Consider the following 26,651-nt stretch of genomic DNA (forward strand, 5'->3'; position numbering starts at 1 on the left):
TGTGCTTAATAAGCATTCCCTACAACTTGCTGCCTCCAACTGCTTCTTTCATCTATCAAGCTGTATACAAACGTCAATGTGAGTCCAATTAAACATTCTTCTGCGGTTCATATTTCCCATGGATTAAGCCATAGATGGGCCTCCCAAATGCGTTATAACTTCCTAAAAGCTATAACTTTCTAGTTCATATCCATTATAACTTTTTACGAAAAATCAATATCGCGCTATTGTCGGTGCCAGGTTTTCAAGTGTCTTTTACGCCTTGTCTCGAATTTCAGTGGTCGAAATGCCGACCGTTCCAAGAATATTCGCTTGCTCCAAGTTTCATTTTCAACCACTTTCGAGTCTCGCTCAACTCTCACTTCTCACATTCGTTTTTCAATACACGTCGTAATTGCCATGTTTCCTAACATCTTGCTGGTCCCATCGCGCATCTTATCAGCTCATCAAGTACTCCCCATACTCAACCTCGTTTCAACTTTAGTTTCGTCCTTCTCTCATTTTCATTCTTTGCTCTTTGCTTTTCATTGCTTGATCTGTATGCATACCCTTGATACCATTCCCCTGATGTCCAAAATCCAAAAGTTCTACACCTTCTAATCTTTTCTTGGCACCATATTGGGAAAGGTTTTGAGGGTGATTTCGTGGTTGTTCCGCTTGAGGATTAGGATGAATGGGTTGAAAGATTGTAGAGGTTACGATTGACGGGGGGGACAAGGAGAAGAACGAGTGTCGTCTTATTGAGCAGGTCGGACCTTCAAATCAGACAAATCGGCTTGGGAACCGACAGCGATAGAGTGGGGGGATGCTTGTTCGAATGAGCTACGCAGGAAAATGTCAGTTGCCATTTTTTTCACCATTTTCGTCGCGATGCTGGGGCGGGTCTGTCTCCCTTTCTCTCGCTCTCTCTTCCTCTTTCGTTGCGCTGACTGTGCCTTTCTGCATTATCTCCTTCACACCCGCCAACACTTGCTGCCGCTCGCTACATTCTGCTCACGCCTTTCCCTTCTAGTATCACTCGCTGACAATCGATCGCCAACCACCTAATCACCCACCCACCCGATTTACCACCCGCTTCGCTCACAAACTCACCTAGGATACCTCATCCTCAACACCTTTGGCCTCTCTCCCTCCTGGAACAACAACTTGGTCTCCGCGGCCTCTTTTGTCAACTCCAAATGCTTCTCATTCCTCTGTGCCCACACTTCCGCCTTTTCTGTCTGCTTGGCAAGCCATCTCGTCAAAGCTGGAAGAGCCTCATCCTTGCGGGCGGCCGCGAACGCTTCAGGGTCGAGAGACGGGGAAGCGGGCTTGTTGGAAGGGGAAGGAAGGTAAGGGTAGATAAGGATAGAGGCGGTGAGGATGATGAACGCGTTGCGCCAGGAAGGCGTGAAGAAGGCTTAACGGGGTGATTAGCTAACAACACACCGCCAGAGCAAGGTCGACTTACACTCGTTGGTATGAGTGTCACTCTGGTCCTCGGCGCCGTGGTGGTCGCTGTGAGCTGCTCTCCTGGGTGCTGAGGTGGCCATACCCCTGGCGGCGTTGAGGGTGGTGGCGTGTCGGAAGAGAGGCCTGAGTGACATTTCTACGATTTCCCGGAGACAAGTACGGGGAGTATGTCGGATGAGAGATCCATCACTGCTGATAGGCCCAATCCCTCTCCTCGGCGTTACCCGGCGATATCCCGTGTGGCCTCCCCCACTGAGATTTGATTCCGCGGATTCTACGCGTCGCGGGTGTCTGTGCACTCTCATTTCGACGCGTACAACGGGGTAACGACACACTCCCCCCTCGACCTGCCTGAAACAGCCCCGAACGGGATTCGCGGCATAGCGCAACAGCCCAGGATGGCCATGCAGAGTATCAAATGTACGTCTTTCCTTTCTCACGCCGCCCAGCTCCTAACTCTGCCGCCCAGGCGTCGTCGTCGGTGACGGTGCCGTCGGAAAGGTATATATCATCCCATTCCCTCTCAATCCACTACGCCATACTAACAGCGACGATCGCGAGGATAGACATGTCTCTTGATTTCATACACCACCAACTCTTTTCCCGGGGAATACGTCCCTACTGTGTTTGACAACTACTCTGCCAGCGTACTCGTTGATGGTCGGCCAGTCAGTTTGGGATTATGGGATACTGCCGGACAGGAAGACTATGAGTGGGTCTTTTTTTTCTGTTCTCCTCTTCTACTTCTATACCTATTTACTCCTGTCTCCCATTATCCTTTTGAACTCCCCTTCATATTTGACACGCGAACAAAAAGTGGCTGACACCATCCGCCATTTCACTTGAAATAGCCGGCTAAGACCACTATCCTACCCACAGACCGACGTATTCCTCGTCTGTTTCTCAATCGTCTCCCCACCAAGTTTCGAAAATGTCAAAACTGTACGTCAATGGAGTCTTGGATTTATGGATTCTGGAGGAATCAGGCGTGCCAGGAACCGCTTTTCATTCAAAAGAGCAATCAAGAGCTGACCATTTTCCCGCTTTGTCGATCTTTGATCTTTGCATTTATAAATCATTGTTAAAAAAAAAAAACGTTTTGGAAAATAGAAAGTAAATCTTTCCCGTGCTCTCGCCCTCCCCTGCGCTGCTCCACGCTAATACCCTCTCGCGCACCCGCCAGTGGATCCCCGAAATCCGGCACCACGCTCCAACTACCCCCATCCTTCTGATCGGCACCAAACTCGATCTCCGAGACGACCCTGTCACCCTCTCTCGTCTGAAAGAACGTCGTTTCCAACCGATCGGGTTTGAGATGGGTGTCAGATGTGCGAGGGAGATTGGGGCTGTTAGGTATTTGGAGGCTTCTAGTCGGACGTACGTTTTTGTCTCCTTCTTCTTCCCATCCTCTGCTTTCCGCTGATGTGCGAGTTTGTTGAACAACAACAACAACAACAACAAAAAAAAACAGGCAAAAAGGCTTGAAAAATGTATTCGACGAAGCGATCCGTGCGGTACTCAGTCCCTCTGCAAGGGACGCAAGGGAGAAGAAGAAGAAGAAACAGCAGTGTTTGATTCTCTGAGCAATGCCAAATGAGGCATTTAACTAGTAGGGTGCGAGGGCCACAAGGTGCGAGAGACGGGTGCGGACGACATTTAGATTTAGATGTTGGTGGTTAATGGGAGTTGATAGGGAGGGAAGGGCAAAAATGAGAAGCCGAAAGGTTGGAAAGAAGATATCACTAAAAAAAGGAAAAGAAAAAGGAACTGCCCCCAAGTTGACCACAAAAACCAAGCACGGATCGGGATCACGAGGGGATAGCCTATTTTGTCGCATCTTTTTAGATTCATCGATTGATCAAGTTTTTATCTTTTTTTCCCATGCAAGCGTTGTATTTTTAGTTTACCCCTCTTACCCCGTGGCCTACAATGTAATGGCTGTTAAATTTTGCGCGTTTCACTGCCCCCTCTGCAACTTTTGTTCGTCTCGTCCAAGTTGCTTCATTTCCGGTTCGCATGTCAAGTCTCGTATTCATGTCATTGTGCTCTAATTAAATGCTGATGTTTCGCCCTACTCGCCCACGCGCCCACATACATCCTCGCTTCCATAATCTCGCGATACCTGTGCCCAAAGCTGCCGATTTACTGCCTCTTGACCTTTACCTTCATCCTGTCTGAAGCGCCCCTGACCTTTTCCCTCCCGTGCGATGCTGCGCGCGTTAAGCCGCCCTGTTTATTGCGTGTCACGAGGCGAGGTGAGAAAGTTATGAAGAAGGGGCAAAAGAGGAAGCAAAGTTACAAAGGGGTAAAAGAGGGAGGATGAGACGGTATTCGATAAGAAATGTCAACGCCCGTACTCGGAGAATGGAAAAAAACAACAAACGCACCTTGCCAACCCACCCCCTCTTGGTCAACCACCCGACAAACTTTGGCGTCCAGGCGACGGTCAGGCCTGCTCTAAAAGGTAACAACGCCGTCTTATGTATCGTATACGCCAAGACTGCTTCTGCCCAAAACGTCTTTCCAAACCATCCGCTCTTCGCCTGCTTTCCCTCCTTTTTCTCAGCAGCCATCTCCTCCTCCCTCTCCCTCTCATCCTCGACCCTCATCCTCTCCGCTTCATCAACCCCATAACGCTTTGACCTATAGAACGCTTTCGCCGAATCCATCAGCGGCGCGATCCGCTCCGCGCCAAAGGAATGGACGAGCAGGAAACAGAGAGAAAAGTCGATAGTGGAGAGGAAGAAGTACATGCCTACAGCCCAGGAACCGTATTTCCTGGAGAGGGCTTTGAATTTTGCATAGGCTGACTTTGGTTCGGTCTCGGCGCCGGCTCCGGCCCCGGGTTTAGGTCCAGACTCTCTCTTTTGTTGCTTGTGGTCAGAGCTGGAGCTCGGGCCCAAGTTGGGATTTTGTTGAGAGGAAGCTTGGGGGCTGGCGTTGAAGATGTGCGGGGTGGAAACAAACGATCGTGAGGAGAGGGTAGCGGTCAAGGGGAGGACAAACGGCCGAGAGAGGTGAAAGGCAGTAGGGCGTAGGAGAGCGGGATGTATAGCTGCTGCGCCACGTGCACGGGCCAGAGACACGGGGCGTATTCTAGCGAGGGGGAGGGACATTGCGCGGGAGTTATAGCTAAGGGCGTCACAGGAAGCGTCAGTGTCGAGAAAAACCAGGCCCCGCCAAATGTCGTTGCGTGTCCCGACCGGCGGGCGGCTGCTTGTGTTATGTAAGTGGTAGGCATTACGTAAAGGACGCGCTGAAGGGTCTTTGTTTGTGCGGGTTAAAGTTCAGCGGCGGGTGTTCTTGGCGTTTGCGAGTTGACGGGGGAGGGGGCGATGTGTATTCAAGGAGGGCATGCAGAGAGTGTGCATGCTGTATGGCTGGCAGGTGGCCGCTGCACCCGCCACGTGAGCAACACGAGACACCGCCTCCGCAGCAGCTGCCGTGGGGTTTCCGATCGTGGGTGGGTACCCGTCTCGCTGGTTTCCGGATTTGCCCCTGCCAAGGCGACTTCTACTTGGCGGTCGCGCCAGTATATAACACTCACGTCTCCCTATTCCCCACCCCCTTTCCCTTCCCGCAACCCTTCCTTTCCACCGCAACCCAGCCCTCCCACCGCCACTCCATCCTCCCACCGCAACCTACCATGCTTCCCCTCTCCCTCCTCCCCGGCCTGCTCGCCCTCGCCCCGCTCGCACGGGCCCAGGTGACAGCTACCTTCCCCAACGGCGCCACGAACCCCGAGACGCCCGAGTTCGCCCCCATCGGCTCGTATGTCAACCAGTCCTCCGACTCGCGCCTCATCAGCCTCAACGGCGTCGACGACTTTTGTCTCTGGGGTCCCCTCAATATGTCTGGGGGCGCCGCCAATCTGATAGGGAATATCGAGCCGGAAGTGGTCGCGTACTGTACCAAACCGAGGAATAACGCGAGACTTATCCCAGATGGGGTTATCACTGCTGCCCACGTGGGTCGACTTCTCTTTTCCGTTACTTTTCTCCAGATCAAACGCTAATCAACGACGAGTAGTTTATCAAGACCTCGCTGTATGTCCAGATCTGGGGCTGTAAGTTTTCCCTCATTTCTCCAAGAACAATCTGACATTGATGCGCTTTGACCCATTCTAGTCTGGGACGCAACCAAGATCGGTATTGTAAGTCTCGTACTCCATTCCTCTGAAGAAGAGACAAGACGAGAAGCTGACATCCGTCCAAAGCCGGACGGCGACTCTGGCGGTGAGCTAGACCCCCATGGCGCTGAAAACCTCGGAAACCCAATTGGCGGGAATGCCACTTCCAATGTCGAGGGAAAGGATGTGTTTTACGAGGAATGGATGAGTTTTGTAGGTTCCACGTCTCTGTCTATTTTCCTTTGCGATCTAATGGCGAAATCAATGGATAGATCTCGTACGACCAATTCTGTCTCCGTATCTGTACAGCCGAAACTTCCAACGTGACTGCCGCATTGCAGTGCGAGCATGAACTCGATATCATGGGCTGTGCGTTTGTCATGGCGATCGAGTACGTCTATTTCTCTCCTATCCTCCATTCCATACCACACCCGTTAGCCTCACGCTAACGTTACTCGTTTCTTCTCGTGCACCACACAGTGACTTTTACAACACCAACAACTCTTTCACATCTTGCGAGGGCGAGCCCGCCGCCCCTCCCGGTCTCTACCCCCAGGCCAACGGGTCAACCTCGACTTTCCGTCAGCGATTCACCGGCACTTGGTCCAACGCCGAAACCACCGACATGTTTACTGTAGGACAAACTGTTACGCCTAGTAGTGTTGCTTTGTGAGTTTTCAATTTTTTTTTTCAATCTCAGCTATCGCATTCGATCAAGCTGATGGTAATGGGCCGGCGATAGCTACCCGGCGACATCCAACTGCTATAACTACTCTACAATCTCTAGTACGTCCATGTTCCTTGCCCTTCCAATCCACCCTTGCTCCACACTGACACTCTCCCTCCCCCTCTTCCCCTCGTTCCTTACCCCACGCAGACGGCATCGACACAGCCAACTGGAAAGTAACAGCCACTCCTTCTACTCTCTCCGGTGGCTCCACCATCGCCGTCTCCTCTGTCGGCACCACCTCCCAATCCCCTCCTCCTGGTATCTCCACCTCTTCGCCAACTTCCTCTTCTTCCGGCTCTACTGGTTCGTCGTCGGCCGGATCTTCCAGCTCCACTGGGGGCAGCGCGTCAACCGGTGCAGCCGCCGTCGATGCTTCCGGCTCATCCTCCGCTGCAACCAAGGCTACCACCGTCCAAGGACAAGGTGTCGTCGTGATGGGTGTCGCCGTTGTCGGCATGCTGTTTGGTGCTGCCGTCTTGCTTTAAGTTTAAAGCTTTTTGACGGACCAAACTGGTTATCGCCTCCCCGACTTTCCTAATCGAATCTATCCTGCGTCCCAGCAAGTTTAGCATCCCTCTCGCATCTAAAACCCAAAAACTGTGGAACAATTTTTTAAACAAATCAATACTTTATATGTATATAGCTAATCACGTCGTTCGAGCCCGGCTGATTTCCGAACGTGTCTTCTTTTATGAATTTCTCATGGACTTTTTTAAAAAAAAAGAAATTCGCAAGGTGGCACTTGCATTCAATGTTCTTCTCTTGTTCTGTCTCGTTGCCTTGATGTGATGCGGCGTTTTGCCGTTGCGTGTGGTTGTAGAACGATGGGAGACGGGACCGATTCATCTAAAGTTACCGTTATACATCCTGAATTGTCTTGATCTTTTTTCTGGAATCCTTACTGGGCTTCCTGGTTTTCCTCCTTCCGACATTAACCCCAAAAATGCATGGTAAAATGGTGATGATGGATGATAAACCTCCCGCCATCATTTCACCGCACAAGGAACCTGAAGCAGTCCAAGAAGTTGACAACAAAATAAACTGTGACGTGGAACATCCCATCTCGCATCGTCCGATCCTGTTTTTGTTTTCGTCTTTCGTTTCCCGGCCTGCCCTCGCCAGGCGAATTTACCTCTTTTTTTTAAATACAACACTCTGGCGTATCCCAAAAAAATGACGACAAGGACGACGACAGTGGTATCCTCCCCTGGCAAGGTGCTTATCGCGGGAGGATACCTTGTCCTCGACACGCATTACTCCGGTCTAGTAATCGGCACTTCTAGTAGATTCTACTCTTGTGTCTCGAGCCGCGCAACGTCCGGCACGTCCGACATTGACGGTAACACCGACACCGACACTTGTCAGGATGAAGCGATCATCTCGGTACGCGCCGGTCAATTCCCTTCCGACGCTTCGACGTGGGTCTACTCCATCTCAAAACCTTCTGTGTCTGCGTCTGCATCTGCGTCTGCATCTGCGTCTGCGTCAGCCGGTGAAGACGGTGGAGATCGGAATCCGTATCTCAAGCTCGAGCAGACCAACGAAGAGCAGGCGGGGAAAAACAAGTTTATCTTTATCACGCTTTGCAAAGTGCTCGAGTACGTTTACGAATCCATCTTGGCCAAAGTTGGGGATGAGGAGACGGCATTGGACGAGTTGATCAAGCGGATAAAGGGCGGTGGATTTGGAGAGGATGGTTTGGAGGTGGTCGTCTTTGCGGACAATGACTTTTACTCTCAACGCGAGCAGGTACGTATAAATTCCTCTTTCTTCTTTAATGCAAACATCGACTGACAGGCTTTTATCCTTAAGCTCACGTCGCTTTCCCTCCCAACCCGGATATCATCCCTTCCCCATCTCCCGCCATTCACCCCTCTTCCCCGCCCAATCCCTGCAACCAACAAAACCGGCCTCGGCTCCTCTGCCGCGCTAGTCACTTCCCTCGTCGGATCTTTGCTCTCCCACCTTTGTATCACGCATGTCTCTCCAGAGGGCGGCGATATCTCGGATGACGACAAAGCTGTCATTCACTCTGTTGCTCAGTTGGCGCACTGCCAAGCGCAGGGTAAAGTTGGATCAGGCTTCGACGTTTCCTCCGCTGTCTACGGTTCCCACCTCTACACCCGTTTCTCCCCATCCATCCTCACGCCCCTCATGTCCCTTGCCCCATTCTCCCGTCCTCGGCCCTCTACCGCCTCTACATCTCTCCTCGATGCACTCCATCCGAGCAAATGGGATAACAAATCCATCCCTTTCCGACTCCCCAAACATGTGCGTCTCTTACTCGCCGACGTTTCGTGCGGTACCGACACGCCCTCCTTTGTCTCCTCCGTCCTCAAGTGGAGAAATAACGACAGGGAAAAGGCGGATGAAGTGTGGGAAAGGTTGGATAATGCGAATAGGGCGTTGGGAGAGGTGTTGAGGGATATGGTTGACGCAGAAGGCGAGAGTGATTATGAAAAGACCATGATGGCCGCTGCAGAGCTCACATCGAATGAGGTATGTCTGCAAATTTCCTCTCTCCGTTCTCTCGTCTTTTTTCCTTTCTCCACACTACTGACTTTTTAAACGTCCCTTTGTAGCTTCTGAACCTGCATGCAGCCCCTAGCCCTTCACGCACACTCCATCTCCTCCATCGCCTCGCCCTCTCCCTCTCGTCCGTCCGCGCTCTGTTGCGTGAAATGTCCGACCTTTCCGGCGTACCTATCGAACCAAAAGAACAAACTAGACTCTTAGATGCATGCGGGCAAGTCAAGGGTGTTGTGGGTGGTGGAGTTCCCGGTGGTACGTCCTAGATCCCTCTTTTCCAGCTCGACTCTCAAACTTTCCTTCCAGCGCCCTCAAATCCGCTGTATAATAACTATACAAATGCTCATATTTGGATTTTATCTAGCGGGCGGCTACGATGCCCTTTACCTCCTTACCGTCGACCATCCAACTCCTCTAGCAGGTGTCGATAAACTTTGGGCAGATTGGACGGAGATGGACGTCTGTCCCTTGTCCGCAAAGCAGAGTGATGGTGGGACAAGGCAAGAAGAAGTTGCGGAAGTCAAGGGTTTAAAGGAAGCGTTGGATAGGGCGAGGGCGACGGGATAAGCTGTGAATGGAGATCTCTCGGAAGGTAGCTTACAAGGATAAAGGATAGTACCAGGTTAATAGATTCAGATTGTGTTTATACCCTGCATGAGATATGCCGCTCTTTTTAGGATTTGGTTGATATCGCGATACCAATCCCTTCTCATCGTTGACATCGTGTGTCTGCTCCTGCAAGTGCAAGTGAGTGATACTACATATGTTACAACAGATTGTATGCTTTATGATGCTATGGGTGATATGCTGGACTTTTCGATTCCCCCCAAGTTCTCACTCATTTTGCCAAAATACCTGCTTTCTCTTTCACACTCCCATTTCACCTCGTCCCCCCACTCATATTTTCCCCTACACACTTGGTACCGTTGATAACTCCACTTCCAAGACACCAACCATCATGCCAGATGGCTACGACCTGTCCAGGGCTCACACCAACGATTGGCTCATTAAACTCTACAATCACACTTCATTCACTCCATCAGCTACGACAACTTCTGGGGAGGCCAAGGCGATACAAGAATTTATAGACTCACTCCTTGGCATCACCATCTACGACGATTCGACCGCCAACAGGATTCATCCTGTGCCTAACTTGTATCCCCACTTTCTCCGGTTCTTTTGCAAGTAATTCTCGTGGGGGTGTGTGGTGTATCCAGTGAAAATCGGAGGTATGAACACTTTTGCAGAGCAACATCGGATGATCTCTACAATATCCATCAGGTCCGTAAATCGCTTTCTTCCTTTCCCTGTCCATACCAGTCGGAAGGGGGAAGAGGAAGGTATGAGGAGGTGGAGAAAACTCACGATCCCGGGACGACTAATATATCAGTCCCCTTCTCCCCTATGCCTTTCTTTGCAACAAACATGGGTTTCAACTGATTCGCAAGCCTCGCTCGTTGGCCAATGGTATAGTACCAGAGTCCCTTGTGCTCCGCCAAACGTTCGCCGGAAAGGTTAACAAGGTAGCCTGGTTCGGGTGGGGACGTGTATTGCGCTGTAGGTGGAAAGTCAAGATGCGCAGAGTAAACGGCGGATGATGGATTATGTTTTAGCCCACCAACAAATAACTGATGGAATAATGAGATATAACGCACAAATGAAATCTCCAAACTTTCCCCGCTCCCCAATGAAACACACGCCCATGGACTCTTCCTTCTTCGCGTTTGGTAAACCCCAATGTTCTGCCAATCGCCTGACGTCGCTTTTTAATAAACTTCCAAGAGGAAGGATTGCCTTGCCACACATTTGTTCAGCTTACACGAGCATGAAATAGAAATGTGCTTTTGAACGTACGCGAGATAGCTGTTGTTCAGTCATTTGAGAGAGGTAATAGGTTTGATCTTTGGTTTGATCCACTGCTCGTAGGAGCTTTGAAGGTCCTGGATGTGATAATAGAGGGGCGTGGGCAACACGGCCATAATGTCCTGTTGCAAGGAAATGCCTGTCTTTTTTCGGCAAGACATCCAACAAAGCACCAAACTTAATTTCCCTACATTCCATTATCAGCCGATCCTAAACATGTCGGGATTACTATGATGTACCTATTACAATCCACATCTGGATTAGGTGTTCCCCCCCTCTCCCATACTCCCACTGAGGGCTCAAACACTCTACTCCAATACTCCTTCGACAGATCTACAAGCTTGATCGAGTCCTTTGGGATCCCAACTTGCGTAGCCACTTTTAGGACATCATTCCAATCTCGCTCCCATTGACAAGGGGAAACATTTGGCTCTCGCTTCGAAGGTGAGGTGGAAGAGTATGCGAGGGATATGGGAGATGGTGACAAGTAAGATTCAGGAGGTGATTCAGATAGTAGAGGGTCCCAGTTGCGCATGAATATAACGTCGAGATGGATGGGCTTTTGACTTTGATTAGCACTCAGTCGTCAAAAGGGAGATGATAGATACGCACGAACTCTCGTAATATTCGCAACGTTGTTGCAGAGTCGACCCCACCGGACATACCAACAGTTACTGCACATTATTGCGGCTTAGAATCTGTGATACAACTACTTCAAGTATTTTGCATACATACCGTGGTCGCCTTCCTTCAAACCGAGGTCGCTCATGGTCGGCAGAAAGCTCCGAAACTCGTTTTCAGCCAAACCATGGCTACTTCTCATCTGGAACAAAGGCTCCAGTTTTACATTTGCGGCTCTCGGCACACAGTGTCGGGATTTCGAACCAAAAACATTTGAATAACGGAATTTGGATGTCGTCGGTAGTGGTCGTAGAGATCCAAGCCGCATCTCCGTAATGAGAGAACCGAGGGCCCGTAAGAGCTTTTGGGCTTGCTCGTTTGATGTGGAGAGTATGGGTGTTTTATAATGGTATATAATATATGAACAAAGATGAATTCAGGAGGATGAATATCGATCTTTCTGTTTATACTTTTTTTTTCGGCGTTGTCCGGTATGGCCATCAAAAAATAACAACTGCTGAAATTGACCGAAACAGTTTCTCTTGGGCTCGCTATCTGCTCAGATCTGATCTTGACTCTTCACCGTACGTATTATCACCCATTGTTACATTATTATTTCTCTTTTCATCGTCTCTACAAATTTTCGACAGCTGACACCAATATATCCATGCAATCATCAGCCATTAAACACGGCATATCGTCAAAAGACGTAACTTTCACGACAAACATCTCATCAGTACTTCTGCCGCAAGCTAATAGTACCTTTGTGTTAAAAAAGATATATCTGTCGGCTCCCAGCTCAATGCCCCAGGCCTCGGTTTCTGACTCTCAATATTTTACCCCCAATTTCTCGGCACTGTGAACCAGACCAAGCTACTGGGCCAGAACATACCTTAACGGAGCGGAGTTGTAACAACTTCCCATTCACGTGAGATAATGGCTAAAAGGACGAGCAGCCCCGAAGTCTCGCCCCCTCAACGTATAAAATTGCTTTCTAGAAAAGTAACTCATCAAAACTCTTGTTAAGCTCCAAGGATCAAAAATTTCACTAGAAACCCTTACAAAGCACCCGGTATACTATCATCGATATACATAATATGAGCCGCCGAACAGATAACAGTCGTACCGTAGGAGGACCCCCTTCTCGCTCTGATAGACGAGGTCCCATCGACTTGGGATGGTACATCCAATCTCTTGAGGAAATCCAATCTACTACTCATGGTGAGAACATGCCTGTTGTAGATTCTTTCATCGAAAATGGGCAGACTGGCATGACGGTGACGGCCAATGCTCCTGCTGGTGACCTGTTCCTTTACACAGAAACATACATGGATACTGCACCAGCACCATCTACTTTTCGATCTACGTCACCTACAAGCGACCTGTTCTTCCCTATGAATGAACCAGACAGAAGGTTGCCTATGGCTACAAACTCTTTCCCAGAAGGGCGCCAAATAACCTCTTCTCATTTTCCTACTGCAGAGATTGGAAGAAGTGACGGTACTACAAACACGCTTCATACTCCTTCTTTCCAACCACCCGCAGGTACCAATCTGTCAAGATTCACTAGCCTTCAATCCCTCCAACAGGCATTACCCATATCGACCTCTGCAAGCTATCCTTCTGTCATTATGAGTAGACAAGAAGGCAGGGCGCCGCCTACAGCCACCAATTCTTCCCTAGAAGGTCACCTAATAACCTTTCATTTTTCTCCTGAAGAGACTGGGAGAAATGATGATATTACTCTCACACTCCATACTCCTCCTTTCTTATCAACCCCAAGTACTAATGAGAGCGAATGGATAAACTATTTTAACATCGGCGGCGTCAGGACGAGGGATGGAAGAAACGTGATCGGATTGGATGAGGCTGTGGATACCCAAGTGGAACCGACCGACGCGGGTCATCGTGAGCGAGTAATGAGCAGGATTTGGGACACCTTGATGGAGGAATTTCAGGTTAGGAGCGGAACGACAAGTGCAGATCGAGAAACGCTTCGATGGGGGTGATTAGTTCTGAAAGTCATTCCCATAGTTAAAGTTCATCATCGAGAAGGCTGACAGCATGTATGAGCGGAGTTGCTCAAGTGCAAGATGCATGAAAATGGGACATGGCTGCATTGGACACTATTCCGTGCTGCACTGAGCTTTCCTTTGTGCGAGATGGCGTTATTCCACCATCATCGGGTCGGACTTGTTCAAGGACCGATTCTTAGCTAGTATACTCCGCCTTTTCGGTTGGGAAAACTGACATTTGAAGAAAGGAACAAATCAAACGATTTCAGAAACCCTTGCAAAACAAAAGTCAAAACTACTTTACACATGCTTACAAAAAAAATTACTCTAACATCCTAATCAATCACGATTGGTTCACCCCTATTATCTCCCTTCCAGCCGATAACCCCGGCCCTTCCTCCTGTGGCGTTTGTGCTGCTCGATTTTGGTGCCGGGGGTTTCACAACCGTATCCGGCACTTGGATCCTAGTATTCAACCCGGCCAGCGTCCGGAGTCTAGGGATAGACTTGATAGGAAACCGGGTTTTACACATTGCGCAGATGGGTTTTGGTTCGCAGAAGACTATACGTGTTGTGGGGGTGAGGTTAGCTTTTGCTTTACGAGAAACGGAAGAGAGGGAAGGAAAGAGAAGAGAGGGGACGTACTGGAGAGACAGACACTACATACGAAACCCACGTCCAACGTTCTATGATGACAAAAACACACTGCACGGAAGTTGACAGCATCTTGTGGCGGGGTGACGAACGGGTTATGTCGGAGAGAAGGTGGTGTGAGGTATATACTCTGTCCATCATCACGTTACCGCATCAGCTTTCCTGTTTTTTATTCTACAAAGTTCCAATGCAGGTAGATGCACGAGATGATAAAGGGGGAAAAAAGAACATACGTGAAGATACTGGAGCAAACCGCCTCTTCCATTCCATTGCCAGTACACTCCGTCCGTCAGATGAGCGGCTTGTTGCAGGAAGACGGGAGGGGAAGAATCGATCGTAGATGGAGGAAGGGAAAGGATATCTATCGGGACTTTCTGCAGAATTGAATGTCAGATAAACGCGGTAGTTAGACAGAAGAGGGACAACTTGCAGCTTTTTGAGCGGCAAAGACACAGTTCATCAGTCCGACATAACCACCGCGCATGCGTTGTTGCCGCCTCTGACTTTTTCGTTCTTCTTCATTTGCATCCCCATTTTCTTTCTCCGTTCCATGGCTTCCTTCTGAATCACCATCAGGATCCGCTCGGCCTCCCACGGCAGCTCCTGGAGTAGCGTTTATAACTAATATCCGCACTTCTTTGCTTGGTAAAAGGCCGCCAGAATTATCTGAGGTGTTGTTATTTGGGTCTGAAGACGGTGGCAAAGCTGTTGGATCTGTAGGGACCGAAGGTGATATCCGCCGATTGATGACTATCAGTGTCACAATGGTATCAGCGATTCTGCACGATTAAGAGCTCAGGAAACGACTTGCAGCACAGAGCCTTAGTGAGCGCTGAAACCATGGCGGGAGGTTCGTTTATAAACGCCGGACCTTCCGTATTCAATTTTCGCTCTTCCTCCCTCACAACTTCTTTTAGCCCTTCTTCAATCCTCTCATCCAAAACCTGGAACGGTCTGTACATGTTCGCATTCGGCTTTGCTCCTTCTCCCCTTTGCCGTATCTTCTCATTTGAAAGCGGGTATATCAGCTCGGCTTTTCCGGCAGATGCGGTATAGACGACGACTTCATTACCCCATTTGCTTGCGAGATGGGCGTTGAGAAAGACGATGAGGATGGTCATGAACTGGTCGAGAGACGTAGGGGATGATGTGGCATTGTTGACGATCTTGTTGTCGGGAAGCGGGGGGGCTGGGGGGAGACGGGAGAGGAGATGCCACGCGAGGGGGTGGGTGTCGAGGATGACGATGAGCGTGGAGGGGGGCGAGGGCATTTTTTGTGGAGACGAATGAAATTAGCCGGGAATCATAATCAATACTGAAATCAGACAAAAACAACTAGAAAGCTTACGGTGGAGGGACTCACCATGGCGGATATTGCCGCCTCCATACGTAATCAGTAGATGTGCATAATTTTGAATGGATATTTTGGTTTCTCGACACTGTGACATATCTATACAAGGGCATCCACAAAATGTCGATTCCGCTGCACCGCATACGCTTCTACGACCACACACCCTCCCCCATCACCGCCATACAATATACCCCGCTCCCTCTTCCTGCCCCTTCTTCAACCCTCTCTCAAACTCCACCAGCCCACCCAGGAGACTGTATTATCGCAAGAGAAAACGGCCATGTCGAAATATGGAAGCATGTCTCGGACAAGCAAATAGATTCGTATGGAAACTGGGTCCTCTACAAGGTAAGTCTAATGAATCTGGAACTATAGCTGACCTGTGCAAAGACACTCCCACCAACCCTTACTCATCCTACCATCTCGCAACTTGCGCTAGTCATCCGTGACCCTCTCAACTGCTCCACACCTACCTTGAACGACCTTCGGCTGTTCACATCTAGCTCAGATTCTGGAGACCTCGTAGAAAGATGCTTATCCACCGGCAAGGTTCTCCAGACCTACCCTATTCCCTCGGCGCCTATATGGTCTCTTGTCGTAGCCCCTACACACGATCTCCTCTGTCTCTCCACCACTGCTCCCAACCTCCATTTTCTCTCTATCCCATCTCCGACCATGTTTGACCCCTCGCCCTCTCTTGCCCCGCCTCCTCCTCATCTCCTTCGGACAGATGCTCTCCCCTCTCGAACCCGAACAACCTCTATCGCTTTCGGTCCTCCTACATTGACTCAGCTTCCGGACGGCACAGCCGAATGGCACAATACGACAATAGTGACTGGAAATTCGGATTCATCATGGAGGATATGGGAGATCCCCGCACCTGCAGACGGATCCAGGCAGGGTCCTAATAGAGTGGTGTTGAAGGGACGAGCGGTGGTGGAGAAAGTACAGAAAGCTGGAAGGGGTGGGCGTAAGGCCGCAGGTGGTGTTGGCGGACAAAAACAGACCATTGTCTGGTCCATCGGTATCCTGCCGTAAGTCCTTGCTTTTTTTCAGCGTAGCATACTAACACCCCATGTAGAGATGGAACCGTTGCCACAACTGACTCCCTCGGCTCTCTCATATTCTGGGACCCTCTCTCCCTCGCTCAGCGTCAACATTTCCGCGCTCACAAAGCCGATGCCATGTGTCTCGCCATCGGTCCCGGTGGTTCAACTGTCTTCACATCCGGCCCCGACCAGCGCGTTTGCCAATTCGTTCGATCTCAAGCTCCTGGAGGAGAATGGGTGATGGTCAGCGCCAAGAGGTTACACGCCCACGACGTGAGGGCTCTTGCTGTTTGGCCGCCATATGCCCCTGTCCCCATCACTACCGACACCAAACATGGCATTAATACTGTTGGAGGTGGGATCGCCCCCGTACTCGCTTCGGGCGGGTGGGACATGTCCCCTACCTTCACCCCCGCCTCCCACCCTTCCTCCTCTCCCTTCCCTTCCCCCTTGGCTCGTCCTTCCCAATCCCAAACCCTCCTCACATTCGAATCCACTCACCCTCGACGAATGGGCTATCTTTCCTCCGGCCTTCTCTCCTCCTCTTCCCCCATCACTTTCTCTCCCTCTGCCCGCCTCGTCGTCGGGAAACGCGATCGAGGCGTGGGGATCTGGAGAGTCCACCCCAACGAAAACGGTTGGGAAAAACTCCTCGAAATGGAACTGCGCCTCCGCACCACTATTATCGCTACCACCATCTCCGAACACGGAAAATACCTCGCCGTTTCAGATTTGTACGAGACGAAACTCTTCAAACTCGTCCCAACCTCTTCCGGCCTGAAACCCACCCGTCTCCCTCTCCTTCCCACTCTACTCTCTTCCCCGCTTCTTCACCATCTAAACACCCAACTAACCACTCAAGGCTGCGGCTCAACAAGTATGGTGTTCACCCCCGATGGAGGCAGAGTGGTGTTGGGTCTCGTAACCGGACAAGTGCTGATCATTGAGCTGGTCGAGGATGAGGAAAATGTAGGGGTGGAAGTTGTAAAGTGTTTCGAGCGGAAAGAGAGGGTGGTGAGGGGTAGAGTGATCAAGGGCAAGGACGTCAATGGCACTGGCGTGAACGGCAACAATGCTGCTTCTGATGTCGACGTCTCTATGGAAGAGGAAGCTGAGGAGCAAAAATCCAACTCTGACTCTGAATCCGAATCCGAATCCGAATCCGAATCCGATTCACCGTCAACTTTCCACTCCAATGGTATTCATAAGCAAACGCAAAACGAGTGGATATCAATTCTTGCAGTGAGCGAAGACGGTCAATGGCTTGGTGTGGCGGATTTGGAAGGCCGTGTCGAAGTTTTCAACCTCGACGGTTTGCAGGTAAGCCCTTTTTTAGTCTTTTCCTCTCAAGATCCCAGACTGACCCACACTCATAACCATCAGCTCCACTCAACTCTTCCCACCCTCCCTCATCCACCTACGACCCTCTCCTTCCCATCTCTCCCCTCTTCTTCTCCGTACCTCGCCATCCTCTCCCCTACCAACACTCTTTCACTATACAACCTCGACCAAAGGCGGTTCGTTCCGCTCCCAAGTCTAGGGAAGGGGGAACTGGAAAAGTTTGGGAATGTTTTGGGAAAGATGCAGACGCCGGTTATGGGTATGATTTGGAGACCGTCAAGATTTTCTCACCCTGTTGGGCCCCGAGGAGATGGAGAAGGAAAGGCGTTACTCTGGGGAACCGATTACCTCGTCACCCTGCGCGTAACCAAGGACATGCTTCACCTCATTCCCAACGTTAATGGCGAGTTAGCTTCCATGCCCAACCACTCGGCTTCTACCACCAATATCTCATCGATTAATGGAAAAGGAGGAGAATCGAAGAATTCAAGGAAGAAACGAGCGCGAGAAGCGCGCCAGGCGAAAGCCAGCCACGGGCAAGGGGAAGAAGGAGGCACAGGGGTGGGAAGAGACCTCGGGGAGAAGAAGGAAGAGTATTACAAGATCATTGGAGATCGGTTCAAATCCATCTTGTCTGTCGGATGGCTCGCTGGTTCACACCAACAACAATCACAACAAGGTGATGAAAGGGGAGATGAGGGAGAGCTGGAAGTGGGTGTGGTAGAAAGGCCTTGGGGCGATTTCGTGGCAGAGTTGCCGGGTGTATTCTGGAGTGGGTCATATGGTTCGAGTTAAGTGCCCAACCGATCGCCCAAGGAAAGGGTTTATAGAGAGGAAAAAGGGAGAGAAAAATGAAGAGATTATAGGTTATAGATTCATGTATAAGGGCTTTTTGCGTCAAGACCGGAGTTTGTGACAAATAATAGTCTCAAAACGAATATCGCAGAGACCATTGTTCCTAAAAATATAAGCTTTGGAAACCAACAGACCACAATTTTTTTAACTTGCGGGACAAGAATTTACAACAAGGTGATACAATCGACATACATCTTCTACGTAACAACAAGGTAAGCTTAAGGGAGTTTGATTTGAAAGATTCATTATTGCCGGGGATTATGGAACCCAGAAGGAGAGTAATTTGATCCTGCCCCTCGATTTCCGCTCCCATTACCACCGTTCCCACCGTAGCTGTGGTTACCACCAGCAGCGACACTGAGACCGCCGCTACCCCCATATCCAAACACATTACCATATCCCTGAGCTCTCTCATTACCACCTCCAGCTCCAGTTCCACCAAATCCAATTCCGAACCCTCCAGTTTGCCCAACCCCCGGTCCAAGCGGCTGTCTCAATACACCTCCTTGTGCCCCGGATCCTAACCCTGGACCTGCAGCTGATCCTGGGGTCATGTCCGTCAAAGGTGAATACTCTCCACCTCTCAATCCATAACTCCCATTGCCTCCAGCCGTAGTGGGACGCCCCATTGAATTAGTCGGATTAGTGGGATACGTCGAACTAGTAAGGTTCGCGGGATTGGTAGGGTTTGGAGAGCACCCCGTCCGGATTTGGGATGGCACAAGACCTGCAAACGGCCGATCTGTCGTTCTCGCTGCTGAAGAAGAAGGCGATGAAGAGGAAGATGAGGTTGGGGTGTATGTGTATACGGAAGAGAGATCGCGTGGGGTATCAGCTGGAAACCTGTTATAACTCTCGGCCCGCTGAGTGTAACCGCTATAATACCCATTCCACTCCCCTCCGTTTCCACTTACACCACCATTCCCACCGAAGCGGCTGTTGCTGTTATTGTTGCTATTATTGTTGTTCCCAGCATTGGTCCCACTGGGGTTATGCCCCCTCTGTCTACCGTTACCGCTGGTAGATCGTCGATCTTGTCTTCTGTCCTTATCTGATGGGTTGAGAGAAAGTTTGGCGAATGCTGAAGGGGAAGGGGTAGAGCTAGACGACGTGGTGGCGTTCGGGCCGGCACTGCCTTGGATGGAAGCACTAGATGCAGCAAAAGCAGCAGGGGTGGTTGCGGCACCAAAAATCCGCTCCCTTGCTAGCCGGTATTCCTCCGCCCTCTCCACCATACTCTTCCCCTTCTTCTCCCCGTTTGCTCCATTACCAGATGAATTAGGGCTGGAAGAGGCCAAGTTGGGAGTACGGCGTAAAAGTTGGACAGTAGGTGTTGGAAGTGCTTGAGGGGCTATGATAGTTGTAGACGGATTGCGAGAGTTTCTGCAGTTGAATTTTTGTAGGTTAGATAAGATCCTTGTTTCAATATATAGCAGCGTACGCAGAGTCCCAGACTTGACGGTTCGTCGTAGGTCTATCACCTCTGAACCAGTCATCTTCGTCTTCATTCACATCCCCTACCCCTCTATTTGCTCGTGCGAGTCCAGTCGCACTCCCATAATCCGGGCCAGCATCCTGCGAGGAAGGAGCCGTGGTGAAAGATGTGTTTGGTGCGTAACTAACAGGATTCGCTAGCTTGGATTGCCTGGCCAGTTTTTTGGGCACCTCTTGCTATATTTTCCACACTCCATCAGCTAGACTCGGGAAAGAGAAGGGAATGGAGAAAAGCGTACCGTGTCAATCTCCCAGTCATCTTGTTCAACTGATTGCTGTTGATTAGGAATCATCCCTCCATGCCTGGATCTGCTGTTGTGCGTCGGCCAGTGAAGTTGCTAATCTCTTGCAGAGGCAAGCTTTTGAAGACTTGTCCAGGGAGAAAAAAGGGAAGAAATACTCATACGAGCGATTTGTTATTAACCATCTGTAACAAAGTCCTGACGTGGAAGAACAACCCATCACGTGACCCTGTTCGTTTCTTCGCTTGCAAAAAGTTCAAGACGGCCAACGGAAACATACACGATACTTCATCTCTTGACTCTTTCCGGTATACCAATAATAAAACCCCATCACTATGAGACAGAAGAGAGCCAAGACGTACAAGAGGGTAATGACCCTTTACACCCAAACTTTTGGATTCCGACAGCCATTCCAAATCTTGGGTGAGTAATGCTTTTGATGCTGCTTGGGTGGGTTGTTATCGTCCGTATACTAATATGGGGCACTAGTTTCCCAGGATTTACTTCTGGAAGGAGCCAAGTCAGAATTGAATATGCCTAAGCAGTTTGTCACCGTCACCCAGGGCGAGTGCAAGCCGAGTAAGTCCCAAACAATCATGCACTACCATTCAACCAAAAGCTGATTTCGTTCGCCCATCAACAGTGATAACGCAGTGTTGTATGGAGGCGCTCTACAAGCTTGGAAAACCTGTACAAAGGACAACAGACCTTGCCAAGACGTTTGAAAGACGAAAATGTAATCATCGAACAGCATTGGAGCCGGATGAGTGTTTGAAGGACGTTATCGGTAAGTCTGCTCACTATCTCCAAACCATCATGGTAATGAGCTTACAACCAGATGCAGGAGCTACTAACAAACACCGATACATCCTCGGCACCCAATCCACCGCCCTTCTCACCGCTATGGACCGTATCCCTGGCTTACCCGTCATCCACTTTAACCCGCGCGGCGTCCTCGTCCTTTCCCCACCATCGACCGCCACTATCCGAGAGAAGAATAAGTTAGAGGAAGAAAGACGCTTGGAAGGAGCCAAGGTCCTTGAAGGTGTTGTTGATGGGGGAAACGTGGTTGGTGCAGACCTTACACCCGTGCCGGGTGGACCAGCAGAGAAAAGGAGTAGGAAGGTGAAGGGGCCGAACCCGTTGAGTGTGAAGAAGAAGAAGCCTTCAGCCCAAGAAAAGGAAGGGGAGAGCAAGAAGAGGAGAAGGGTTGAGGAGGAGGAAGTGAAGGAGGATGAGGGTGAAGCGAATGCGGAGGGGAAGAGAAAGAGAAAAAGGAAGAAGAAGAAGAGTGCAGTTGGTGAGGCAATTGAAGAGTTGAACGCTACGAATGCCGAACAGACCGAGAAGGTGATTGTTTCTGAGGGTAGTGATGGCAGTGAAGAAGAATAGAGTCCAATAGCTTGTTGTATATGTACAATTCCTTTTCGGATTGATCAGACACTTTTTTGTAGTTACAGTTTCACAACATACGATAAACAGCCCGCCGCATCGGAAAAAGTCCCCCATGTCGTGCCGATATCGGTAGAATGACCCAGGAACGGGGACGTTGCGCCTGGCTTATCATTGTTGATTTCCCATTTTACCTCCAATTTCCCATTTCATTGCAGGATTATTCGTTTTTTCCTTGGTCCGAGATCAAACTATAAAAGCAGCAACCCATCCAAACGACTACTTCCGCCTAGAATCTTTCCAACACGAAACTACCACATACAACAGGATGACAGGTCAACAAACAGCTAAACGACGAAGCGTATTGATGATCGGTACGGGTGGTACCATCGCCTCTGAAACAACCGCAAGCGGTCTCGCACCTGTCAGTCATCTGTCCGTTCAGCCCCCGTTCCCGATCTCCTAATCCCATGGTACTAGCTCCGACAAGACACATTCTTCCGCCGTATCCGACAGCACCCTTCGCTCACTTCTCCTCTTCACTTTTCCTCCACTTCTGTCTCCTTCTCCTCCCCAGTCATCACCACGGTCATCGGCAAGAACATCAAGTACCCTAAACTGATCACCCCAGAGCTGGATGATGAAGGCCGGGATGTTGAGTATGAGATTCTGGATTTGGATAGACATATGGATAGTAGCGAGATGACGCCTGCAGAGTGGAATAAGATTGCGGCGCTGGTATATCAGAATTGGAACGGGTATGAGGGATTTGTCATTTTGTCTGGGACCGATACTTTGGTACGTCTCGCCATTCTCGCTGTGTGTACAGCAAGCTAAATAATGAATAGGCATACACTGCGGCTATCTTGTCGTTCTTGTTCAAAGATGCGGGGAAACCAATCATCGTCACTGGAGCTCAAATCCCTCTCTCTCGACCGAGATCAGATGGCTGGACGAATATTCTCGATTCTCTCTTCGTCGCTGGCGTCTTGCCTTATGCCGGTGTGGGAATCGTTTTCAACCATCAAGTAATACATGGTACCAGGTAAGTCTCAATCCAGCCGGTCCATTCCACAAGCTCACATGGCCTGATATATTATCAAAAAGAGCAACCAAGACCAGCCCAAATCTCTTTGCCGCATTCACCACCCCCTGTATTCCCCCACTCATCAACCTCAACGTCAAAATTACTTTAGACTCCACTATATCCCTTCCCCCACGATCTATTACATCTCCCGCACCACTCATCGCCCTCCACACTGACCCTACCGTCCTCTCTGTCCATATCTACCCCGGTCTCACCGGTCCCCTTCTCTCCGCGCAAATCGCCGCTGTTCCCACTTGCAAAGCTGTCATTCTCTCGGCTTACGGTTCTGGTAACTTGCCTCTCGACATGGAGAATGGAGTGTTGGAGGCATTGAAAAATATGGTAGAACGAGAAGTGCTGGTGGTCGTCATTTCACAATGTGCGATACCGAATATTTATCCACTGTATACCCAAGGGAGGACGCTTCTGGATATCGGTGAGTTGAGTGCCTCTGATGTTTGACCATAGGCTGACTGGATTAGGCGTCTTACCGGGCTATGACTTGACGCACGAGGCGGCCTTTGCAAAACTCATCTGGCTTGTGTCAAGGCCCGATCTGACATTCAAACAGAGACAAGAATTATTCGAGACGCCGTTGATCGGGGAGATGTCTGTATAGATGCATTTCCAGAGGACACGTTATTATATTTGTTATTTATTATTTCGAAAATTGAGACTGGACCAACCGCTTGCGCAACGCCTAGAGAAGCAACAAGCTTGAAGGATCTGTACGTACGTACTATGACAGTTGCACCTGAATGATCCATACGAAGCCACGTGGCTCTCGGAGAAGACCGACTGATAACGGGTGGCGACCATAAATAATACGGTTGTTCGGGTTTGTTTGTTCTGCTTCGGGAATGAATGTGTGGGTATGTCGGGTTCTTCTGATGCGGGTAAAAAGCATGTGTGCATGCATGGGACGATATATATACCCAGCTCCATTCATCCCCACCCAACAGCTATATCTTGCACGTTCTCTCTGCTGCGACATTTATCAGTGAGTCCACGCACGCGCTGCCTCCACCCGGTATCATCGGCCAATCCCCGCATCCTTTCACAGCTATATCTCTTCTCCTCGACTCAATCTTGCTTTCGCTTCTATATTTATAGCCCCTATCCACTAGATTTTCCCCCTCTGCATATTCTACCATAATGACAGATCTAGACAAAGTACTTGAATTACTCAACAACCTTACTGTAAAGCAGGAGCAGCTCGCTCAAGAGGTACGTCCCTTATCTCTTTCTTATCTCGCATGACAAACACACTTACCCTTCGTATACAGCTCAAGAACCATACCTGCTCATGCGGGGCACAGTATCACTACGATCCTACGGCACATCACTCGCCACCTACATCCCCAACCGCCGGTGGCGTCAATACCTTCCGGACGTCACGTGGTAGCATCTCGAGCCTCAGCGGAATACTCGGGACATCGCCCACCTCGACCAGCGGCTTATCCCCCGTTCCTAACGGTGTAACCAATGGTAGCGGTGCCTCCAATGGTTCATCCACACCATACGGTAACCTTTCTCTGGACGCTGCTGCTAGAGGTGCTGGTGCGCCCGGTGGTTTGGTCCCGCCTGAGAAGGACGCGAAGAAGAAACATAAGGGTCTTTACCCTAGCAGGGTCGTACTTACCAGTGAGTCAATTCCTTATCTCATTCTATTTTGTTTTGTGGTCGATTCCTTCATGTTTCCAACGGTTTGCTGTTGCACCAAACCTGCTCAGTGGCAATGATTGTCGGGTTCATGAATGACACACTGCGTACCAACCTCGGATTGGTTTTGAGGATTCAGAACGCGGGCGGCGCCAAGATTGTTGGTTGTACGGTTTGGCTTTTGCAATCGGACTGGTTATTTGGGCTTTCCCATCTAACCATACTGCAGGTTCATTCTATACTTCATTTGACCCTTTCGCTGCTCGGTAACCCTGCACTCTAGATATATGGAGGGAGTGAGGCCATCGCTAATAAACCCTCCTAGCCTATCCTAGCCAAGCCGGTATCAATCCTATCCCGATCAACTGGGGTGCTGGTCGTAAGTCTTGCTCTATTGCTCCACTCGGTTCCACCTCTTATCTGACATCTCTTATCAATCAGCCACCGCCCGTGAACGAGGACCTGTGGTATGCTCGCGTATCAAATCTAATCTCCCCATCCGTAACGCCATCGGTGCGCATGCCGGTTCATATTCCGTCTACCGAGCACTCTCTATTGCGATGGGACAGTTGCGGCCTGACTGGAGGCCTGATCTTACCAATACACATGTACGTTAGCTCCTTTTCGGGCTCTGGAAAGATAAAAAAGGCTGACCCGGTATAGCCACCTTTTGTCCTTCCCCCGACTGATGGTTGGTTCGGCAATAAGATAGTCTCATTTGACCCTTGGGGTGCCATGTCACAAGAGGTCTGGGCCAAGGCAAGTTTCGCATCCCCTTTATCACTCCACCACGCCTTCCACCTCTAACCCTTTTATAGGAATACGCCGCCGGCCTAGACGTCCGCCCTACCATCTCCCAAACCAAAGCTCACATTAAGATACAAGAACTCGACGAACTCTTCCGCAAGGGCGAATTTCCATGCGACGGAGAAATCGTCATCAAATCACCTGACCTCCCAGCTTTCCCCGGGGTGGATCAAGGTATTGAAGTCAACACTTACAAAGCTGCCATCGACCCTGTCTGGTACCTCCCCGGCGTCGCGAACAGACTAGGTATCGAGGAAGGCGTCTTGAGGAGAGCGTTGTTCGAAGACACAGGTGGCATGTACCCCGAGTTATTAACTCGACCTGATATCAAGACTTTCCTCCCTCCCATCGGCGGTATGACAGTCTACATCATGGGTGACCCTGCCAAACTCCAAGACCCCGGCACTGAAGTCACCTGCCGCCCACACGACTCTTGCTCCGGCTCTGATGTCTTTGGTTCGGACATTTGTACTTGCCGACCATATCTCATCTTTGGGATTAGCGAAGCTATCAAATGCGCCCAACGAGGTGGCGTAGGAGTCATAGTATACTTCCAAAAGGAAGGAAGAGCTCTTGGAGAGGTGGTCAAATACATGGTATACAATCGACGTAAAAGAGGAGGTGATACAGCCGCGGAGTACTTTAACAATACCGAGCGTGTAGCGGGTGTGAAAGATGCGCGACACCAAGCACTAATGCCTGATGTACTCCACTTTCTGGGTATCAAGCATATCCACAATCTGATCTCAATGAGTAACATGAAGTATGATGCGATCATTGGCAGTGGAATCACGGTCGGGAAGAGGTATGAGATTCCAGACGAACTCATTCCAGCTGATGGGAGAGTGGAAATCGATGCAAAGGTGAGTCGTTTCATTTCCTTCTCTATATATATCCTCCAGAATATCCATGTATCTTTGAAATCAGAGCTGACGCCCAACAACAGATCCAGTCTGGCTACTTTTCAAAGAAAGAAGTAACCGAAGAGCTTGTGAAAGAGACAAAGGGTCGTAACTGGGGTATGTCTGTCCCCTCGCCTCCTTCCATTCCCTTTTGTTCTCGTAAAGGATTCCATGAACCTAACATCCGTTTGCAGAGGATATCATTCATTAAACCAATGATTCAGCTTTTCTCTTCCAGCACTCGAATCTCCTGATATTTATTGTGCTATTGAACCAGATCGACATATTTAACCACTCACATTAACCACTCACATTTCAGATATTTAGCCGCTGTCCTCAAGTCAAAGAGTTTGTACATACATCGCGTTGGTTGCGAGAGAAATTGAGATAGTTGTAGATAAACTCGAATGCATTTGTATAACCCATAAAGTCTCCATTGTCTTTTATTGAAAAATGTTCTTCTATCTCCCTGTGGA

General features: G+C 49.9%; 13 protein-coding genes; 8 read left to right on the forward strand and 5 right to left on the reverse strand.

Annotated features, from left to right (window-relative positions):
* Window positions 1-525: 525 nt before the first annotated feature.
* CNAG_05997 (hypothetical protein) lies at window positions 526-1,619 on the reverse strand. XM_012197685.1 has 3 exons: window positions 1,451-1,619; window positions 1,093-1,399; window positions 526-822 (listed from the first exon to the last, which is right to left on the reverse strand). The coding sequence occupies exons 1-3, from the start codon at window positions 1,584-1,586 to the stop codon at window positions 738-740; spliced, it is 528 nt and encodes a 175-aa protein (XP_012053075.1). The 5' UTR covers window positions 1,587-1,619; the 3' UTR covers window positions 526-737.
* A 144-nt stretch (window positions 1,620-1,763) lies between these two features.
* Window positions 1,764-3,912, forward strand: CNAG_05998 (rho family protein). XM_012197570.1 has 7 exons: window positions 1,764-1,872; window positions 1,922-1,953; window positions 2,019-2,164; window positions 2,304-2,394; window positions 2,563-2,565; window positions 2,636-2,829; window positions 2,924-3,912. Exons 1-7 carry the CDS (start codon window positions 1,851-1,853, stop codon window positions 3,033-3,035), a joined length of 600 nt encoding a protein of 199 aa, XP_012052960.1. The 5' UTR covers window positions 1,764-1,850; the 3' UTR covers window positions 3,036-3,912.
* On the reverse strand, window positions 3,444-4,775 carry CNAG_05999 (peptide alpha-N-acetyltransferase). XM_012197686.1 has 2 exons: window positions 3,840-4,775; window positions 3,444-3,681 (listed from the first exon to the last, which is right to left on the reverse strand). Exons 1-2 carry the CDS (start codon window positions 4,566-4,568, stop codon window positions 3,595-3,597), a joined length of 816 nt encoding a protein of 271 aa, XP_012053076.1. The 5' UTR covers window positions 4,569-4,775; the 3' UTR covers window positions 3,444-3,594.
* On the forward strand, window positions 4,758-7,276 carry CNAG_06000 (glycoprotein). XM_012197571.1 has 8 exons: window positions 4,758-5,419; window positions 5,482-5,518; window positions 5,580-5,605; window positions 5,669-5,794; window positions 5,854-5,972; window positions 6,062-6,250; window positions 6,324-6,367; window positions 6,459-7,276. The coding sequence occupies exons 1-8, from the start codon at window positions 4,829-4,831 to the stop codon at window positions 6,794-6,796; spliced, it is 1,470 nt and encodes a 489-aa protein (XP_012052961.1). The 5' UTR covers window positions 4,758-4,828; the 3' UTR covers window positions 6,797-7,276.
* A 130-nt stretch (window positions 7,277-7,406) lies between these two features.
* CNAG_06001 (phosphomevalonate kinase) lies at window positions 7,407-9,659 on the forward strand. XM_012197687.1 has 4 exons: window positions 7,407-8,060; window positions 8,124-8,810; window positions 8,894-9,095; window positions 9,205-9,659. Exons 1-4 carry the CDS (start codon window positions 7,485-7,487, stop codon window positions 9,405-9,407), a joined length of 1,668 nt encoding a protein of 555 aa, XP_012053077.1. The 5' UTR covers window positions 7,407-7,484; the 3' UTR covers window positions 9,408-9,659.
* On the reverse strand, window positions 9,232-11,727 carry CNAG_06002 (tRNA (5-methylaminomethyl-2-thiouridylate)-methyltransferase). XM_012197572.1 has 9 exons: window positions 11,439-11,727; window positions 11,316-11,377; window positions 10,943-11,262; window positions 10,695-10,890; window positions 10,496-10,634; window positions 10,206-10,395; window positions 9,935-10,105; window positions 9,442-9,865; window positions 9,232-9,301 (listed from the first exon to the last, which is right to left on the reverse strand). The coding sequence occupies exons 1-8, from the start codon at window positions 11,650-11,652 to the stop codon at window positions 9,721-9,723; spliced, it is 1,437 nt and encodes a 478-aa protein (XP_012052962.1). The 5' UTR covers window positions 11,653-11,727; the 3' UTR covers window positions 9,232-9,301; window positions 9,442-9,720.
* Window positions 11,728-11,882: 155 nt separating this feature from the next.
* On the forward strand, window positions 11,883-13,438 carry CNAG_06003 (hypothetical protein). The gene is made up of 2 exons (XM_012197688.1): window positions 11,883-11,908; window positions 12,005-13,438. The coding sequence occupies exon 2, from the start codon at window positions 12,422-12,424 to the stop codon at window positions 13,331-13,333; it is 912 nt and encodes a 303-aa protein (XP_012053078.1). The 5' UTR covers window positions 11,883-11,908; window positions 12,005-12,421; the 3' UTR covers window positions 13,334-13,438.
* Window positions 13,398-15,290, reverse strand: CNAG_06004 (transcription initiation factor TFIIH subunit 3). XM_012197573.1 has 5 exons: window positions 14,805-15,290; window positions 14,424-14,743; window positions 14,227-14,367; window positions 13,985-14,123; window positions 13,398-13,901 (listed from the first exon to the last, which is right to left on the reverse strand). Exons 1-5 carry the CDS (start codon window positions 15,262-15,264, stop codon window positions 13,675-13,677), a joined length of 1,287 nt encoding a protein of 428 aa, XP_012052963.1. The 5' UTR covers window positions 15,265-15,290; the 3' UTR covers window positions 13,398-13,674.
* A 153-nt stretch (window positions 15,291-15,443) lies between these two features.
* CNAG_06005 (U3 small nucleolar RNA-associated protein 4) lies at window positions 15,444-18,634 on the forward strand. XM_012197689.1 has 4 exons: window positions 15,444-15,692; window positions 15,735-16,378; window positions 16,426-17,713; window positions 17,777-18,634. Exons 1-4 carry the CDS (start codon window positions 15,465-15,467, stop codon window positions 18,527-18,529), a joined length of 2,913 nt encoding a protein of 970 aa, XP_012053079.1. The 5' UTR covers window positions 15,444-15,464; the 3' UTR covers window positions 18,530-18,634.
* A 121-nt stretch (window positions 18,635-18,755) lies between these two features.
* Window positions 18,756-20,459, reverse strand: CNAG_06006 (hypothetical protein). XM_012197690.1 has 3 exons: window positions 20,323-20,459; window positions 20,031-20,260; window positions 18,756-19,972 (listed from the first exon to the last, which is right to left on the reverse strand). The coding sequence occupies exons 1-3, from the start codon at window positions 20,374-20,376 to the stop codon at window positions 18,835-18,837; spliced, it is 1,422 nt and encodes a 473-aa protein (XP_012053080.1). The 5' UTR covers window positions 20,377-20,459; the 3' UTR covers window positions 18,756-18,834.
* A 160-nt stretch (window positions 20,460-20,619) lies between these two features.
* CNAG_06007 (U3 small nucleolar RNA-associated protein 23) lies at window positions 20,620-21,768 on the forward strand. XM_012197574.1 has 4 exons: window positions 20,620-20,748; window positions 20,815-20,904; window positions 20,969-21,112; window positions 21,170-21,768. Exons 1-4 carry the CDS (start codon window positions 20,661-20,663, stop codon window positions 21,715-21,717), a joined length of 870 nt encoding a protein of 289 aa, XP_012052964.1. The 5' UTR covers window positions 20,620-20,660; the 3' UTR covers window positions 21,718-21,768.
* Window positions 21,769-21,911: 143 nt separating this feature from the next.
* Window positions 21,912-23,736, forward strand: CNAG_06008 (asparaginase). XM_012197691.1 has 5 exons: window positions 21,912-22,141; window positions 22,198-22,515; window positions 22,566-22,762; window positions 22,825-23,240; window positions 23,287-23,736. The coding sequence occupies exons 1-5, from the start codon at window positions 22,046-22,048 to the stop codon at window positions 23,421-23,423; spliced, it is 1,164 nt and encodes a 387-aa protein (XP_012053081.1). The 5' UTR covers window positions 21,912-22,045; the 3' UTR covers window positions 23,424-23,736.
* A 151-nt stretch (window positions 23,737-23,887) lies between these two features.
* CNAG_06009 (cyclohydrolase) lies at window positions 23,888-26,605 on the forward strand. XM_012197575.1 has 8 exons: window positions 23,888-24,031; window positions 24,091-24,448; window positions 24,792-24,845; window positions 24,908-25,074; window positions 25,130-25,225; window positions 25,285-26,136; window positions 26,220-26,292; window positions 26,370-26,605. The coding sequence occupies exons 1-8, from the start codon at window positions 23,960-23,962 to the stop codon at window positions 26,384-26,386; spliced, it is 1,689 nt and encodes a 562-aa protein (XP_012052965.1). The 5' UTR covers window positions 23,888-23,959; the 3' UTR covers window positions 26,387-26,605.
* Window positions 26,606-26,651: the final 46 nt, after the last annotated feature.

The sequence above is a fragment of the Cryptococcus neoformans genome, chromosome 12, assembly GCF_000149245.1.
Source record: "Cryptococcus neoformans var. grubii H99 chromosome 12, complete sequence".
NCBI lineage: Eukaryota > Fungi > Basidiomycota > Tremellomycetes > Tremellales > Cryptococcaceae > Cryptococcus > Cryptococcus neoformans.

What these genes read in the sequence shown, in the direction of transcription:
- CNAG_05997 (XM_012197685.1), bottom strand. Translation starts at nt 1,586, where the DNA reads ATGTCACTCAGGCCTCTCTTCCGACACGCCACCACCCTCAACGCCGCC. An exon ending in TGACACTCATACCAACGAGT is followed by an intron (nt 1,400 to 1,450) that starts GTAAGTCGACCT and finishes CACCCCGTTAAG; the next exon opens with CCTTCTTCACGCCTTCCTGG. An exon ending in TTGAGGATGAGGTATCCTAG is followed by an intron (nt 823 to 1,092) that starts GTGAGTTTGTGA and finishes TTTCCTGCGTAG; the next exon opens with CTCATTCGAACAAGCATCCC.
- CNAG_05998 (XM_012197570.1), top strand. Translation starts at nt 1,851, where the DNA reads ATGGCCATGCAGAGTATCAAAT. An exon ending in GCCGGACAGGAAGACTATGA is followed by an intron (nt 2,165 to 2,303) that starts GTGGGTCTTTTT and finishes CACTTGAAATAG; the next exon opens with CCGGCTAAGACCACTATCCT. An exon ending in TTGGAGGCTTCTAGTCGGAC is followed by an intron (nt 2,830 to 2,923) that starts GTACGTTTTTGT and finishes AAAAAAAAACAG; the next exon opens with GCAAAAAGGCTTGAAAAATG.
- CNAG_05999 (XM_012197686.1), bottom strand. Translation starts at nt 4,568, where the DNA reads ATGTCCCTCCCCCTCGCTAGAATACGCCCCGTGTCTCTGGCCCGTGCA. An exon ending in AGAGGGGGTGGGTTGGCAAG is followed by an intron (nt 3,682 to 3,839) that starts GTGCGTTTGTTG and finishes CGCAATAAACAG; the next exon opens with GGCGGCTTAACGCGCGCAGC.
- CNAG_06000 (XM_012197571.1), top strand. Translation starts at nt 4,829, where the DNA reads ATGGCTGGCAGGTGGCCGCTGCACCCGCCACGTGAGCAACACGAGACA. An exon ending in GCGTTTGTCATGGCGATCGA is followed by an intron (nt 5,973 to 6,061) that starts GTACGTCTATTT and finishes TGCACCACACAG; the next exon opens with TGACTTTTACAACACCAACA. An exon ending in ACGCCTAGTAGTGTTGCTTT is followed by an intron (nt 6,251 to 6,323) that starts GTGAGTTTTCAA and finishes GGCCGGCGATAG; the next exon opens with CTACCCGGCGACATCCAACT.
- CNAG_06001 (XM_012197687.1), top strand. Translation starts at nt 7,485, where the DNA reads ATGACGACAAGGACGACGACAGTGGTATCCTCCCCTGGCAAGGTGCTT. An exon ending in TTTACTCTCAACGCGAGCAG is followed by an intron (nt 8,061 to 8,123) that starts GTACGTATAAAT and finishes TTTATCCTTAAG; the next exon opens with CTCACGTCGCTTTCCCTCCC. An exon ending in CAGAGCTCACATCGAATGAG is followed by an intron (nt 8,811 to 8,893) that starts GTATGTCTGCAA and finishes GTCCCTTTGTAG; the next exon opens with CTTCTGAACCTGCATGCAGC.
- CNAG_06002 (XM_012197572.1), bottom strand. Translation starts at nt 11,652, where the DNA reads ATGCGGCTTGGATCTCTACGACCACTACCGACGACATCCAAATTCCGT. An exon ending in TTTGAAGGAAGGCGACCACG is followed by an intron (nt 11,378 to 11,438) that starts GTATGTATGCAA and finishes AATAATGTGCAG; the next exon opens with TAACTGTTGGTATGTCCGGT. An exon ending in AAAGTTTGGAGATTTCATTT is followed by an intron (nt 10,396 to 10,495) that starts GTGCGTTATATC and finishes TTCCACCTACAG; the next exon opens with CGCAATACACGTCCCCACCC.
- CNAG_06003 (XM_012197688.1), top strand. Translation starts at nt 12,422, where the DNA reads ATGAGCCGCCGAACAGATAACAGTCGTACCGTAGGAGGACCCCCTTCT.
- CNAG_06004 (XM_012197573.1), bottom strand. Translation starts at nt 15,264, where the DNA reads ATGCCCTCGCCCCCCTCCACGCTCATCGTCATCCTCGACACCCACCCC. An exon ending in GCTCACTAAGGCTCTGTGCT is followed by an intron (nt 14,744 to 14,804) that starts GCAAGTCGTTTC and finishes TGACACTGATAG; the next exon opens with TCATCAATCGGCGGATATCA. An exon ending in GTTTGCTCCAGTATCTTCAC is followed by an intron (nt 14,124 to 14,226) that starts GTATGTTCTTTT and finishes GATGATGGACAG; the next exon opens with AGTATATACCTCACACCACC.
- CNAG_06005 (XM_012197689.1), top strand. Translation starts at nt 15,465, where the DNA reads ATGTCGATTCCGCTGCACCGCATACGCTTCTACGACCACACACCCTCC. An exon ending in TGGTCCATCGGTATCCTGCC is followed by an intron (nt 16,379 to 16,425) that starts GTAAGTCCTTGC and finishes CACCCCATGTAG; the next exon opens with AGATGGAACCGTTGCCACAA. An exon ending in TCAACCTCGACGGTTTGCAG is followed by an intron (nt 17,714 to 17,776) that starts GTAAGCCCTTTT and finishes CATAACCATCAG; the next exon opens with CTCCACTCAACTCTTCCCAC.
- CNAG_06006 (XM_012197690.1), bottom strand. Translation starts at nt 20,376, where the DNA reads ATGATTCCTAATCAACAGCAATCAGTTGAACAAGATGACTGGGAGATT. An exon ending in ATGACTGGGAGATTGACACG is followed by an intron (nt 20,261 to 20,322) that starts GTACGCTTTTCT and finishes TGGAAAATATAG; the next exon opens with CAAGAGGTGCCCAAAAAACT. An exon ending in CGTCAAGTCTGGGACTCTGC is followed by an intron (nt 19,973 to 20,030) that starts GTACGCTGCTAT and finishes ATTCAACTGCAG; the next exon opens with AAACTCTCGCAATCCGTCTA.
- CNAG_06007 (XM_012197574.1), top strand. Translation starts at nt 20,661, where the DNA reads ATGAGACAGAAGAGAGCCAAGACGTACAAGAGGGTAATGACCCTTTAC. An exon ending in CCAGGGCGAGTGCAAGCCGA is followed by an intron (nt 20,905 to 20,968) that starts GTAAGTCCCAAA and finishes GCCCATCAACAG; the next exon opens with TGATAACGCAGTGTTGTATG. An exon ending in GTGTTTGAAGGACGTTATCG is followed by an intron (nt 21,113 to 21,169) that starts GTAAGTCTGCTC and finishes AACCAGATGCAG; the next exon opens with GAGCTACTAACAAACACCGA.
- CNAG_06008 (XM_012197691.1), top strand. Translation starts at nt 22,046, where the DNA reads ATGACAGGTCAACAAACAGCTAAACGACGAAGCGTATTGATGATCGGT. An exon ending in CAAGTAATACATGGTACCAG is followed by an intron (nt 22,763 to 22,824) that starts GTAAGTCTCAAT and finishes ATTATCAAAAAG; the next exon opens with AGCAACCAAGACCAGCCCAA. An exon ending in GAGGACGCTTCTGGATATCG is followed by an intron (nt 23,241 to 23,286) that starts GTGAGTTGAGTG and finishes TGACTGGATTAG; the next exon opens with GCGTCTTACCGGGCTATGAC.
- CNAG_06009 (XM_012197575.1), top strand. Translation starts at nt 23,960, where the DNA reads ATGACAGATCTAGACAAAGTACTTGAATTACTCAACAACCTTACTGTA. An exon ending in TAGCAGGGTCGTACTTACCA is followed by an intron (nt 24,449 to 24,791) that starts GTGAGTCAATTC and finishes AAACCCTCCTAG; the next exon opens with CCTATCCTAGCCAAGCCGGT. An exon ending in GATCAACTGGGGTGCTGGTC is followed by an intron (nt 24,846 to 24,907) that starts GTAAGTCTTGCT and finishes CTTATCAATCAG; the next exon opens with CCACCGCCCGTGAACGAGGA.